The sequence below is a fragment of the Gobio gobio genome, assembly GCF_949357685.1.
Source record: "Gobio gobio genome assembly, chromosome: 20".
Taxonomy (NCBI): domain Eukaryota; kingdom Metazoa; phylum Chordata; class Actinopteri; order Cypriniformes; family Gobionidae; genus Gobio; species Gobio gobio.
Genome location: NC_137113.1, coordinates 23,134,647 through 23,149,182, shown reverse-complemented (window position 1 = coordinate 23,149,182; position 14,536 = coordinate 23,134,647). Strand labels below are relative to the sequence as shown.

Below are 14,536 nucleotides of genomic sequence, written 5' to 3'. Positions count from 1 at the left end.
CCGCACTCTTGCTCGTGTGATGTTGTTTTACTGTATCATGTCATTGGTATCTTTGTTCTATTGTATGTACTTGTTCTTATTTTTGTTTCTTGTTTGCTGACTGTTGGATTTTAGTCAACTAAAATCTTGTGATGAGAAGTGAACTAAGGCTAGACTAAAATAATTCAGATGACAAAAAAAATACTAAATGGCATTTTAGTCAAAAAACTAACAACCAATTAGCTGTCAAAATTAACGCTGTTCTATAACTCTATTAATGTAGATGCTCAGGATCCAATGTCTTTTTCAACAACGTCAAAAATTCAATTTGTGTATTCTGTGATGTGACGGAATTGTACGCTTGTGCGCTGAGATTATGCATATTTTATTGGAAGAAAATGTCCCTTGCAGCCCTATTAAAAAATAGGGATATTGTTTCTCTAATTAAAAATATTTCAAATATGCATTTCACATCACAGACCAACCAGGCAGATTTGCAGAGATGAGCCTGTAATGATTTTTATATCTTTGAGTCCAACGCTTGCTGTGTTTTCATGATGAGAAGCTGTGTGCGTAGTCTCTTAATTGTTTTTAAAGCAGCTCAGAGCGCTTGTTCTGAGGGCACCTGTTAAAGGTCCCATGGCATGAAATTGTCATTTTATGAGGTTTTTCAACATTAGTATGAGTTCCCCTAGCCTGAATATTGTCCCCAAGTGGATAGAAATGTTGATCGGTGTAAACCCGAGTTCTGGCTGTATTTCTCTGCCTTTGAGAAAATGACAGGCCAGACTAGCCAATCCTGAAGTCTCCTGGTTTGACGTCCAAGCAGGAACGGTTACCTCTCTTTCCTCCACCCAGAGAATCTGGCACGCCCATGCAAACGCTCGAGAGATCATTGCTTGTGAACGAATGAACGCTGGCAGTTTCTGTGTTTGGATGTACAAATGAAAACAGAAGTGTTTTTCAGTTCCTTCTGATCTGTGATCAGTGATTTCTGATGTGTAGCTAATTATTTATTATTCGTGCACACTCAGCGGCTTCTCTGTCTCCCGACAGAACGGTGTTTATTATTTTGTGAGTCAGTGTTTTTGTACGTCCTCGTCGCGTCTATCGGTTCTAAAATGTCAGCAGACTCACATCTTTAGAGATAAACCTCACACACGCCGAAGCTCGGGCTGCACTGCGCTGAGTGCAGCCCGTCCTTCAACATCCCGACCCCCAGTACTGCATCTGGCCCACAGCGGAGGCACCAAACGCGGCGTGAGATTAAGCAGAAGGGGGGTAAGCGTGAGAGTATCCGGCTAGGCAACCTATCCCCACAATAAACTGGATTACATTCGATTACTGCTGTTGTGTCTTTGTTTGCGCTGTGTACTCAATGCGCGTCACTGACGCCTTTCATATGATAGGAAAATATCTAAAAAATAATGCTATTATCAACACTTACTCGTAACTCGTTCATCTCTACAGCTGTAATGGTACTTTGCATGTGTTACAAAGTTGGTAATAATGATGAAGACGGACTCGGTGTGACTGGGACTCGTGTTTATTCAGAACTCTCAGATACAAACAAAAATAAACTCGCGCTGACAGCTCTCTCATAACTCTGTAGTTACTATAAATAACTTTGTTAGCAATCGCTCCTTCTCCGTGATGTCCGGTTCGCGAACGAATCATTATTTTGAATCGGTTCTTTTTAGTGAACCGAATCAGTTCACCAAATCGGACTGAATCGTTCTAAACGGTTCGCGTCTCCAATCAGCGCTGATCCATAATTTACTAAAGTTACAATCTTTCTGACATGAGTGACAGTCCCTCCGACTAAAAATAAACTAATAACCTGAAGTATATGCTTTAACTACAACAGTTCACTGAACTGAGACTGACAGAACTGATGTGAAGTGAACTCAGGTCCATCCATCTCTCTGGCAGCAGCTCGTGCCTCGTAGACCTCGTTAAACCCCGCCCCCTCCGCTCATTTCAAATGCAAAGATGTCAGCCAATCACAACAGTGGGCGTTTTTACTGTCTCACAGCAGACACGCCTCTTGAAACAGCGCATTCAGCCACAGGGCAAACAGCAGTATAGAAAAAAAATGCCTTTTATTTCTAATTTATGACATTTTATGATGTAAAAATCATACTAACAATATAAGTACACCTCAGGAAACATTATAAAATAATAGAAAAATGCCATGCCATGGGACCTTTAAGAAATGTTCAGTAGTCTCGCCATGTTTCCAGCTTTGGGAATTGTGGGCTATTTTCATATCCTGACGTCTACAGCAGTTATTAAACTATTAAAATTCATACAGTTTAACTGCTCCATTTTTACGCTCATCACTTGTTTCTCACTAGGTGCTTCAGTGGAGCTCAGCTTAAGCTGAATTCACAACAGATGAACATGCTCTCATTTACAGTTTTTTTTAATCCACTGTTTTCAGGTGAATCTTGACTGTAGATGTTTTGGGTGTCCTTAGGCTGTTTTTCAGGGTTGAATTTTGTTGATCTACTTGGTGTCAGATTGAGATTTTATGAACACCACATGACCATGGTCTAATTTAGAAAATTTGGAGGATTTTTTTCCCCCCACTGCATCTGCTAAACATTGAAGAGGAAAATATTTTTTTCCTCCCACCCTTAATGATTTTGAATCGTTTCGAAAAACAATTCTAAGCTTAGTTTTTTTTTGTGTGATGGGGACTGTGTACTAGAGATGCACGATCAGCTGTTAAAAATGCCACCCAACTCAAACCTATGATTTTCTCTGATTTAGATCCAAACTCGAACCACACCCGATTGTCACTTTACCATATCACGTTTAATATTGCAAAGTTGAATAATTGTAATGTATAGTAAGCAAAGACTATATAGACTTTATTAGTTTGTCATATACAGCGCTTCACCGTTGTTACAGATCACATACCCAGCTCTTGATTTGTCCTGGTTAAGTACTTCTCTGAAATGTTCCCACAGTCTACTTTCCTTTCCTTTCCTTCCTTTTGTTTTGTTTTTAATTCTCCTTTTTGAAATGTCTCTCTGTTTTGCCTCAATTGCTGCTTAAACAAGTGTATCCTGCAACTGTGTAGCTTAAAAAGTCTATAAATTAGTCCCTGATGAAAAATTAAGCTTTAAACACTTTAATATTTCCATTTAATATTTTATCACATCCACCCACAATTAATTGGAATGCTATTTTTTTTATTACTTGGCCCGTCCACCCTGCGATTATCGGAAGTGTCCGTGGATATAACCACAATCCGTGCATCACTATTGTGTATGCTAGACGTATTTTGCTTGCTGCCATTTACACACAAAACCATTGAAGTACATAAACTTGCATATAGTTTAATGTTTGACACAAAATACAAATCCAAATCCTCTGACAAAGGCATCAGTTATGCCGTTTGTAATGCAGTATACATTTGACATAACTTGCTTACTAACAGACGTCTGCTTTCAAATGCTTCTGCTCTTTGTGCGTGTTTGTTGTGAAGGATGCGGCTGGGCGTGATTTTGTGCAAGCGGTTAAATGGACATCCAACTTCAAATGCTTTTATGATGTGAAATTAATGTAAACACAGCCAGTTGTGTCTTAGGACTAGGGTTGGGCCAATAGATGATGCCATCGTCCATCGCCGATGGCTGACAGACATTGCGATGTTGAACGATACATCGTCATGCTTGTCACTTGACTCCCATAAGCCAAAATAGCACTGTATTACAGATGTATCACTTCCTTTTTTTATTTAAAATACTCAACTTGTCATCTATCTTGTATTCCGATTCTCAAATACGTGTAAGTGAGTGCGTTTTGTCATTAAAAATATATATATTTTTTTTTAATTTGAACTAGGTTTTTTGAACAATGTTTTTTAATCGGATTCTGATTCCTAGAGTTGGATCTGATTGTGTGCCTAAAGATTCCCATCCCTACTAAACATCATTAACCTCTTTGTGATTTTCTTTTATCCTTTTGCCCCTTATAAACAGAGTCTTCAATTGCCTCAGAGAAGCCTTCCTCACTCACACCCTCCTCTTCCTCTGCTGCTGCGTCTGGCTTAAGCATGGTCAACTCAGCCAGCGGCGCCTCTGGCTCTACAGTGCCAGTTTCTCCGGTGATGCAGTCGCCGGCCCCGCCCACTCTTCTTCAAGACCCTTCCCTCTTACGCCAGCTCCTCCCCGCTCTGCAAACGGCCCTGCAGTTGAACAACGCCAGTGTAGACATGGCCAAGATTAATGAAGGTAAGTGTACTGCATCTCAGTGAATGGATAGAATATGGATCGCTGAAGCAGTTGGCAGACATTTTTATCCAAAACATTAAGAGACAGTCCTTAGGTTAAAAATCTTGCTTATGCTACTGCAGTGCTCGTGCACTTGCACATTTAAAGTGCACACTTTCACTGTGATTTAGTCAATTAAAATGCATTTAGAATGCCCCAATGTCGAAGATAAGGGGGCAAAATACCGCCGTATGTCTTTTTTATATTTATATCATTTAATATGGTTAATCAATATCACACAGAGTCCCTTTTTTCTCCAAATATCAGCATGATTACAAATGTGATATTGATTTTATACAACGGTTCAATAAACATTAATATTAAGTGACTTATATTTTGCCTGTTTTTGCACCATTTTGTCAACAAAAATAGTTCCAAACTAAGCCAGAGGACTGTTTTGCGTATCAGTGGAATCGTTTGAATGAATGATTCAATGACTCGCTCATTAACATTAACTCATTTACATGCTGCCACCTACTGGCGGTTTTAATTTCATATTTAAATGATCTTTTAATTTTTTTAAAATCATCATTACAGATATCAATATTCAACGTTTTATGTTTAAAACAAAACATTATTTATGCATTTTTAACTGCAGGTTAAATGCATTCATGTCTCCTCTGAGCTGCAATAAACTGTGTAAATGAATCTAAATGCCACATCAGGTGCAGCTTCTGTTTCCTCTGCATTGCAAAGATGAAATTTGTTGATACTGATTTAATTTAATTGGTAACGAGCCCTATTGTGTCCTATTATTATTGATTAAATGTACACAAAAGATGATCAGTTAAGTTTAAAAATGCTTTATAAGGGGGGTTAAAAAATCACCTTTAAAAATCTACTTTAGGAATCAGCTAACCACTGCAATCCTAAACCTGACAAAGTACCAACACAATAAACACTCAGCAAAATATCGTTTGATTATCGTTTTTGATAAAATCCCAGTGAATATTGAGATACCTTTTTTTTGTTGTTGTCATGATCGCATACCCCTAGTTTCTTGTACCACTCAAGCAGGTGCATGTAATTGCTTATGTTCTTGTACATGCTGGGCGTGCGTCAGCTTTTCCTCTCTTAACTTCACATCTCGGGGATGAATCATAGCTTAGCTGCTTCTTGAACATGGCCTGTGTGAATTGCCATTTGTGAGCGTGTCATTGCTTCTCACTTTCCATCATTGGCCGCATTTGCAAACTATGATACACAATTGCCCGCTGATTCTCAGAGCCAGAGCCCGGGCAAATGAGAAGTTCGGTCCAAATAGTCTGGATTGGAGTTCTCTAACTCTCTAACTGCTGCATATTGCATGTGTGTAAACAGTGAAATTAGCATCATTCAGTGCCTGGACTGCTGCATAATTTTCTCAAATATTGGATCATGCTGCATCGTTTCCAGTGTTGGGCACGTTACTTTAAAAAAGTAATTAGTTATATTTACTAGTTACTTCTTACAAATAGTAACTGAGTTAGTAACTGAGTTACATCATTATAAAAGCTATTAATTACCAGGGAAAGTAACTACTTCAAATGTTCAAATATGTCAAATAACCCCCAATATTAAATATGTTAAATGAATGAATTGGACACTAAATAGAATAAATTATTATTATAAAACATTGTACATTTAATTTACACTATTGTAATGTTGCTGTGGGACAATGTGAGACGCCTATCAAATTCAATACATTATTGTAAATATTATCAGTAGACCTACTATAGTGTAAATATTGTGTAATATTATCAGTACTATACTACTCCTTTGGTCACCTGGGTTTTTAGCCACTAATTTTGTGGCGGCATGTGGTGATTTGAGGTGTTTCATTAGATTAGAATTACTTGCCACCGACGTAGAAAGACACTTTCTTCCTGAGCATAAGTTTAACGTTACATAAACATTTTTACCTTTCCCCTCAACGAGGGAAAAGTAGTGCTTATACTTCCAGTTTGCGAAAGCTACCTTTGAAGTCGTTGGACTTGCCATCGCTCTGACTCCTGGTCGTGTGTGTGTGACCTCAACCTCGTCTCCCACCCACCAATCATCATCAGTTATGTGTACCATAAACACGCATGGCATGCACGCACGCACGCACACACACCAATCAACCAGAGAAAGAAAAACGTTGCGGGTCCGACTGACAGAGAGCCTGTTCAGATGAAAACCGCTTCAGTGAGTTGCTCAATTATAGTAACGCTGCATTTGATTCTCAGTAACGCTAACGGCGTTGTAATGGGAGAAACAGTCATTTGTTTGATTACTCGTTACTGAAAAAAAGAATTCCATTAGTAACGCCGTTTATCTATAACACTGTTATTCCCATCACTGATCATTTTCTGCATGAATATTGGAATTTAAGTAGTTGCAGTGAATGTCCCCCTGTAGAAGCTGTGGTGAAGTGTTTGCTTAAATTCTTAATCATTTTACTTGAGACTGAAACTTCAACATATTGTCTGATCTAGGGTTGTCATGTTACCAGTACCTGTGGAATTTTACTATTATAACATAACAAACATAACACTATCTTAACAAAAAAATGCAATTGAAAGTTAAATAAACACAATCGTTTGGGGTCAGTAAGATTTTTTTTTTTCCCCAGCAATTCAGCGAAATTGAGCAAAACATTTATTTATAAATGTTTCTTGAGCACCAATCAGTATATTAGAACGATTTCTGAAGGATTATGCGACTGAAGTAATGGCTGCTAATTTGAATTTGTTAATTTTTTTTTTAAATATATTAAAATAGAGAAGTTATTTTTACTAGGGCTGTGCATCTTTGGGTAGGCATTAAATCGATTCGATTCATAGGTTTTCGATTCAAGAATGAATTTTTTTTTTTTTGCCAATTTAGAACGATTAGATTCACATTCAAATTAGATGTGATTAATTTGATTCTGCATTTTTATATATATATATATATATATATATATATATATATATACATACATACATACATACATACATACATACATACATGCATACATGCATACATGCATACATGCATACATGCATACATGCATACATGCATACATGCATACATACATACATACATACATACATACATACACACACACACACACACACACACACACACATACATACACACACACATACATACATACATACACACACACATACATACATACATACATACATACATACATACATACACATACATACATACACATGCATACATGCATTCATAGGACTATTAAAATGCTTCCCCCAATGTGTCTTAGTCAGGGTGTAAATTACACAGTGGCCTTCAGGGGTCAGAGAGTGGACAAAAAAACACTTTTGTCCATTTTTAATGTGTTCATGTTATTACTTTATTATTTTAGGATTATTACACAGTTGTATTATTTTAATAGCCTATAAAAATTGGCATTTGTAGAAATTTACATAACTTTTAAAAAGACTTTAAAAGTATTGTTAGTTCATGCTAACTATTGTGTAGGATAGTGTTAATGGATACACAACCTTATTAGTGTTCCAGGTACATTAAACATGCAATGCTTCCATGGAGAGACTAGAATATCATGCACTTTTCCTAGACTAACTTTTTTTCCCCACGGAATAGAAAGAAAAGCTCTCTTTCTATGGAACATTTTCCTTATGATGATTCTGAAAGCGTGCCGGATGTCTACTGTTGCTATAGTATCGGACGCATTTTTAATGCACATCTGATTGATAGATAAACCATGCGCTCTTATTTCAGTGTTGTTAATGTTGTAGTTATTTCACTAGTACCCTTCGTACATTGTGTTTGCTCCATCCATGCAATAAATGTGCATCCTTGAATAAGCGGGGTTTTACTTCAACTGCTCAGTTGGCCTATTGTATGACCCTGTTCTGTAAAATATTTTCAGTATTTTATATTAAATAACTGTGACGTTTCCATGCAATGAAAGCGTTTTATTTCAACAATAGTGACCACGGTGACTTGGCAGTTGACAATGGCTTGAGCGGTTTGACTCAGGACTATTCGTGTCTCGATAGAGAGCTGTCATCCATTCATGTGAGTAGCAGAGGCCGTCCTGATTAGAGTTCAAACGTGGCTGCTCAAAAATGTGTAAATGAAAGCAACGGACGGAGCGCGAGCGCAATCCAGTGAAGGCGGTAAAGAGTGCAGAGCGTGGCTGTGAAGGAGAGCTGTGAGGGCACGAATGATGCCGCACAACATCTCTATTAATTTGTGCATGTACTAATTTAATATTTATATCATTTAAAGCACTGAATCGCTATCGAATTAAATGGATTATTGACAAATCAACGATTCAAAAATACATGTTTCAAGATTGAGAAAATGAGTGAATTGTTACACCCCATCTTTTTACTGTAGAAACCTTTTATTTATCACTCCGAATGATTTCAGTACAGTTTGGTGTTTTTATTTTATTTTTTTTGACTGCTTACTGTCTTCACCTTTTGTCCTTGCTTTCTTGCTTCATTCTCTGTGTTCTCTGTGTCTCTGTAGTTCTCACGGCTGCAGTAACTCAGGCTTCGCTGCAGTCCATGCTCCATAAGATCCTGACTGCTGGTCCGTCTGCCTTCAACATCACAACTCTGCTGTCCCAGGCTACCCAGCTGTCCAGCCAAGGTACACACACACTCTGTACTGCTACTACCTCTTACTCTCAAACCTGCTGTTGTTTTATTTGTGCTTGGAAATTTCTTTGTGTGGTTTTAGGGTCAGTTCAGTTTTGTGACCTGATCTTGAACTTTATAACTTGAGCTCATGGTTTTGATTGATGGTTGGCGCGAGATTGTGTTGCCGACTCATGTCAGCTGTGTGGTTCTGAGTCAGCTTCCTTGAGTTAGCAGATGGGGTTGGTAGCTTAACAAGGACCACACACACACACCAGCTTGGCTGCTGCTGTCTGAGCAAATAAGGATGAGCCACATGGGCTTCAAAAATGATTTTTGGTTTTAACTCAAGTAGCTTTGTGTATGGATTTGTCATGCAGCATCTGTTATTTGGTAATGTCTAAATTGCATATTGAATATAGATTTGTGTATGTTAGATAGGGGTGAGCAATATCACCACCAATCTTATTTCACAATATGAATAATTTTATTTCACAGTAATGATAGCTATCGTAACCAATTGTTTATGTGAATACTTGCCAAGATGGGCATTTTGACACATTTCTGTGTATTTGACCATTTAAGTGCAAAAATCCTCGAAAGAGAACTCAATTTGTGACTGCACAGAAAGCTGCTGTCAGTGTGCCAGCACAAAATTTAGTTCTCTTTCGCAGTTCATTCCTTTTTTTTCCTTCTTTTTTTTTAAAGTCTTTTGAATGTCAAGTATGCCTCTTTAAAAAGATGAAAAAAAAGGAACATTAGTTTCTTTGTCGCTCTCTGTCAGTTACTTTTAGTCATGCGTGGATCTATTTAGAGACTGCTATATAAACAATGTAGCACTTTCTATCATCGCCAAAGTGTGTGAATCTTATATGAAATGGGATCAGACCTATTCTAACATTAGTTTTCAGATATTCATAATGTAGTCAATGGATAAAACAGGGTTCCCACTCATCCTGCAAAACCTTGAAAATATATGAAACATTTTTTTCCAGTCCTGGAAAATGCATGGGAAATTTAGAGAATGTAAAATGTCCTGGAAAATCTTGTTGTCCTGGGAAAATATTTTTTTTAAAAGTTATTTCTGTAGCCGAGTATAAAGAGTTTATTGCTGGCCCAAAAGATAACCGCTAGTTCCCGAAAGTGTGATATTCAGGAATGAGTTTTGACACGTGAGTAGTGTTTTGACGTTATGATGTTTAGTCTTGTTTTGCCACTGGCAGCAGTTCGCTAATGTTATTGACTGCTCAAATGTATGCAGCGAATGTTAACTGGTAAGCAGCTAATCACATAATTTTGATATAAACTTACAATTGTGTGTTATGAAGTCAGAATTGCAAGATATATTTAGAATTGCGTGATATAAATTCGCAAATCAGACTTTTTCTTCAGAAAAACTACTTTTCTCAGAGAATTGTGATATAAACTGCAGTTGCAAGTTATAAAGTCCAATTTTTTTAGGATAAAATTCAGACTTTTTTTCAGAATTGCTACAATATGTGAGTTTATATCACAATTATGTAAACTCACAATTGTGAGAGTCAGAATAGCGAGATAAGGTGACCATTACCTTTTTCTTGTAAGCTTTCATAATCATAATGTATGATTAAGAGCTCAATTTCATGAACATTTTACCATTTAATTTGAGAGAAACTATTGTCATATCATATATATACGCAGAAGCCTCTCAAAATAAAAGTTTGGTTTAACTTGACAGAAATACATTACTATTGTATAGTACTATGTACTATTGTATTACTATTATACAGTATAATGTATGTCTTATTAATTTAATATTTCTACTACTAATAATAATACAATAATTATTAACTTTATTTTTAAAGGAATAACAGTTTTTCTTCCATGATTTAATTTTAACAGTAACCCTCTGTTTACACGTTGTTGCCAAAAATTTGAAGTGTTTATTTAAATATCATTTGATTAAAAATAATTAGTTTTATGTCTTTATTCGATGACCAGAAAAACTAAAATACACAACACAGAATTTGTATTAAAAAAAATCATAGGGCCCTATTATTGTAAACAAATTAATAATTTATTTCATATATCCTTTCATATCTCTTTATTATATTGCATTTATTTGTGCTGTTGTTTGAAATTTGTTTTTGTTCTTATTTTACTAGTCTTTTTACTTTTTTTAATGAAAATAAAATTGCTTTGTAGAAAAGTACATATTTAGTTTGTATATGCTAGTTTGTGTAATTATAGTTCTTTGAAAGAAAATCAGAATCTGCAAAAATCTGTAACGGCAGGTCACACTTACAAAAAAAAAAACGAAAATCGGAATCAGTCAAGAAAATTCCAATCCGTGCAACTCTACTTGTTAGCCTTTAATACCTTCAGATAGTGTGGCAAGTTTCAAACTTTTTCCCACAATAAAAATAAAGTAAGATGCACTACTTTGGGTTATTCTGGTGATTTATAGATGACTCTTACCAAGAACCAAATGTGCCTAAAAGCTTTACTTTCCATTTATTACTTAAAGCTCACTTTAAGTATTGATACCACAGCAAAAAGTACTTGCCTAACTAATCAAGTTAAAACATTAAAGGCAGGTGAACATGATAAACTTTAATAACAATGCAACACTGGCCCTATTAGGCAAGTGGAAATTCTGTCCCAAAATCAAGCGAAAGTCTTATTGCAGTGTGCAGCTCACTTTTACAGATGTAGTGTTGATATGAAGCCATGTGCCCATTTTCAAAGAGATCACTCTCTCTCTTTGAATCAATGTCACTGTTTGTGAAATTCTCACAGTTTTCAAATTACTGATTGAATAAATGTTTGTGGAAATTTCCCATCTTATAAGTGTGGAATCTGCGGGAATATTTTTAGCTTTTTCAATTAACAAATGTTTTAATAATCTTGGTTAATAACACAGTAGTGCGCAAAACTAGATTGGAATCAGAGCCAGAACCAGAACTGCATTTGTTGCCAATGACATGCCTGTTGTGATTACCTAAGGCACTCTTCACCTTATCTCTTCCTCATTGCTCTCTTTTTGTCCTGTGGAGTAGCCCAGCAGTCCAGCCAGTCTCCGATGTCTCTGACATCAGACGCTTCCTCTCCTCGGTCGTACGTGTCTCCTAGAATCAGCACGCCACAGACCAACACATCCTCCCTCAAACCGCCCCTCAGCACCACGCCGGTCTCCTCCCAGACCAAGGTATGCAGTGGTCAAATGGGATGACAGATGTCTAAGGAAACTATTGCTTTGTAATGCTCTCTCCCTGTCTTTCTCAGATGAACATTATGACAGCTAAGTCCAGTTCTCTCCCTCCTCCGTCGTCCCAGCATTCCCTCCCCACAGACAAACATCACGACAACGGCAATTCTCCACGGACGCTGCAGAGACAGAGGTGACATAAATCGTTTGGAAGCGATTAAACCGATCAATCAGAACTTTATTGAAGGCTTATGGCTATTTACTGCACGACATATTTGTGGTGGTCAGCTGCCATCTTCTGGCTGTTTGTGGTATTGCTGCTTTTGGTGTTCGAGGATCACATTAAAATGAATGGATTTGTAATGACTTGGTGCAAACAAAGTAGTTTTGCTCTCCATAAAAATTTTTGAAAGACATTGACCCATTCACTGTTTGTGAATTGCAGCAGTCAGAGAAGTCCATCTCCGGCTTCGAACCACATGGGGAGTAACAGCAGCAGTAATAATAGTGGTGGTGGTGGTGGTGGTGGTCAAGGACCAGGTGTAGTCAGCGGAGCAATGCCCCCGGGCTCAGTACCTGCCGGCGCAACCCCAGGCAGAGCAACATGTTCCTTCACACCCACGCTGGCCGCACACTTCAATGAGAACCTCATCAAACATGTGCAGGGGTGGCCCGCTGAGCATGTAGAGAAACAGGTATGAGAGCGTGAATCCGTTAGAGCAGGGTTCCTCAAACTCGGTCCTGGAGGGCCGCTATCCTGCAGTGTTTAGCTCCAACCCTGATCAAACACACCTTCTTGTGATCCAGAATACCTTGATTACGTTGCTCAGGTGTGTTTGATCAGGGTTAGAGCTAAACTCTGCAGGACAGCGGCCCTCCAGGACCGAGTTTGAGGAGCCCTGAATGGTCTGATATTGGCAGAAAACATTTAAACTAAACCCTTTGTGATTTGGACTTCATGACTACATACATGACTATTAAAAAGTTTGGGGTCAGGTGTAAAAGAAAAAAATATATACTTGACAGTAAAGACGTTTATAATGTTACATATATCTATTTAAATAAATGCTGTTCTTTTGAACTTTCTATTCAGCCAAAAAAAGAGATCATGTTTCCACAAAAATATTAAGCAGAAGAACTGTTTTCAACCTTGATCATAAATGTTTCTTAATCACCAAATCAGTATATTAGGATGATTTCTGAAGAATCATGTGACACAGATTGGAGTAATGAAACTGAAAATTCAGCTTAGCCATCACAGGAATAAATTACATTTTAAAATCTATTCAAATAGAAAAGTTTAAAATTGTAGTAATAGTTCTCAAAGTTCTCATAAGCCTTGGTAAGCATTAGAGACTTCTTTCCAAAATCTATAAACTATCTTCTCAACCCCAAATGTGAGTGCTAGTATGCAGCACTCGCTACGTCACTCTTATTTTGACATAGCACAAATTTAGAAAATTAAGAAATGGTTCAAATAAATTGCACTTCTAGTTTCTTACAGCACTGACCATCTGATCAGTCAAGAGTGGTCTTAATTCCAATTGACCTTTGGTAAGCCCCGCCCCCCTTAGTTACTGTTGCTAACTCGGACAAACAGAGTTGCTAACTGTCTTTCAATGACAGCTGTCAGTCAGTGCGTTTACTTGCACCCTCATAATGCAATTTATAATGGTATTTTGACAATATTGCTTCCTCCGTGACATTATTCTGAAGTTTTCTCTTCTCCAAAATGCTAAACTCTCTCAACACAAATTGCAGGGTAAGATTAAATTAATTTACATTTAACCAGTTTAATATGGAGAGGCACTAAAATGTAGAGCATTGTTTATGTTTTTGACCTAACATTACACTTTTACCATGACTCGAGAACAGTTAGTTATCTCGGTTTTTATATTAGCAGGGACTCACTAACTTTAATTGTAACTTAATGAGAGTATGACAACCATAAAATCCTCTCAGGATACCTGGAGTCAGTGTAACAATATCCCAGACACATCGTTTTACCATTTTTGTAGCGTAAACGCCATCAAACCGATGAGAGCTTTGGATTTTCCAATGTTTCTCTATGGTGCTGAAACCTAAAGATGTCTGAGTTCCGGTCCCTGTGCAACTGATACTCAACTGCCATTGGCTCATCTGGGTTTGAAGGGAAGGGCTTACCGACAGGTCAATTTAGGAACATGAAAAGGGCTGCCGCTATATACGGTCTCATTGAAAAATGGCGCACAACATCTGAGCCATGAAGTGTTGAGACCACACAAAACATTGTGTGACAAAATATTGAACTTTTTGTTGCATTGCTAATGATTCGCATGCGGCTCTCCTGTCCAGGCTTCGCGGTTACGTGAAGAGGCTCACACCATGGGCAGCATCTACATGTCAGAGAACTGCACAGAGCTGAAGAACCTGCGCTCACTGGTGCGAGTGTGCGAGATCCAGGCCACATTGCGCGAGCAGAGGTGCGTTTCTTTTTCTCGTATAGCATTGTCATGTGCATGTGC

General features: G+C 37.6%; 1 protein-coding gene across 1 annotated transcript in view; it reads left to right on the top strand.

The window, feature by feature from the left end:
- Nucleotides 1–14,536, top strand: part of waca (WW domain containing adaptor with coiled-coil a) — a 51,701-nt gene that overhangs the window by 35,661 nt on the left and 1,504 nt on the right. Inside the window, exons 7-12 of the mRNA XM_079801745.1 lie at nt 3,972–4,223; nt 8,736–8,858; nt 11,884–12,032; nt 12,110–12,225; nt 12,478–12,727; nt 14,367–14,494. Coding sequence (XP_079657871.1) covers nt 3,972–4,223; nt 8,736–8,858; nt 11,884–12,032; nt 12,110–12,225; nt 12,478–12,727; nt 14,367–14,494 — 1,018 coding nt within the window. The remainder of the gene's footprint in view (nt 1–3,971; nt 4,224–8,735; nt 8,859–11,883; nt 12,033–12,109; nt 12,226–12,477; nt 12,728–14,366; nt 14,495–14,536) is intronic.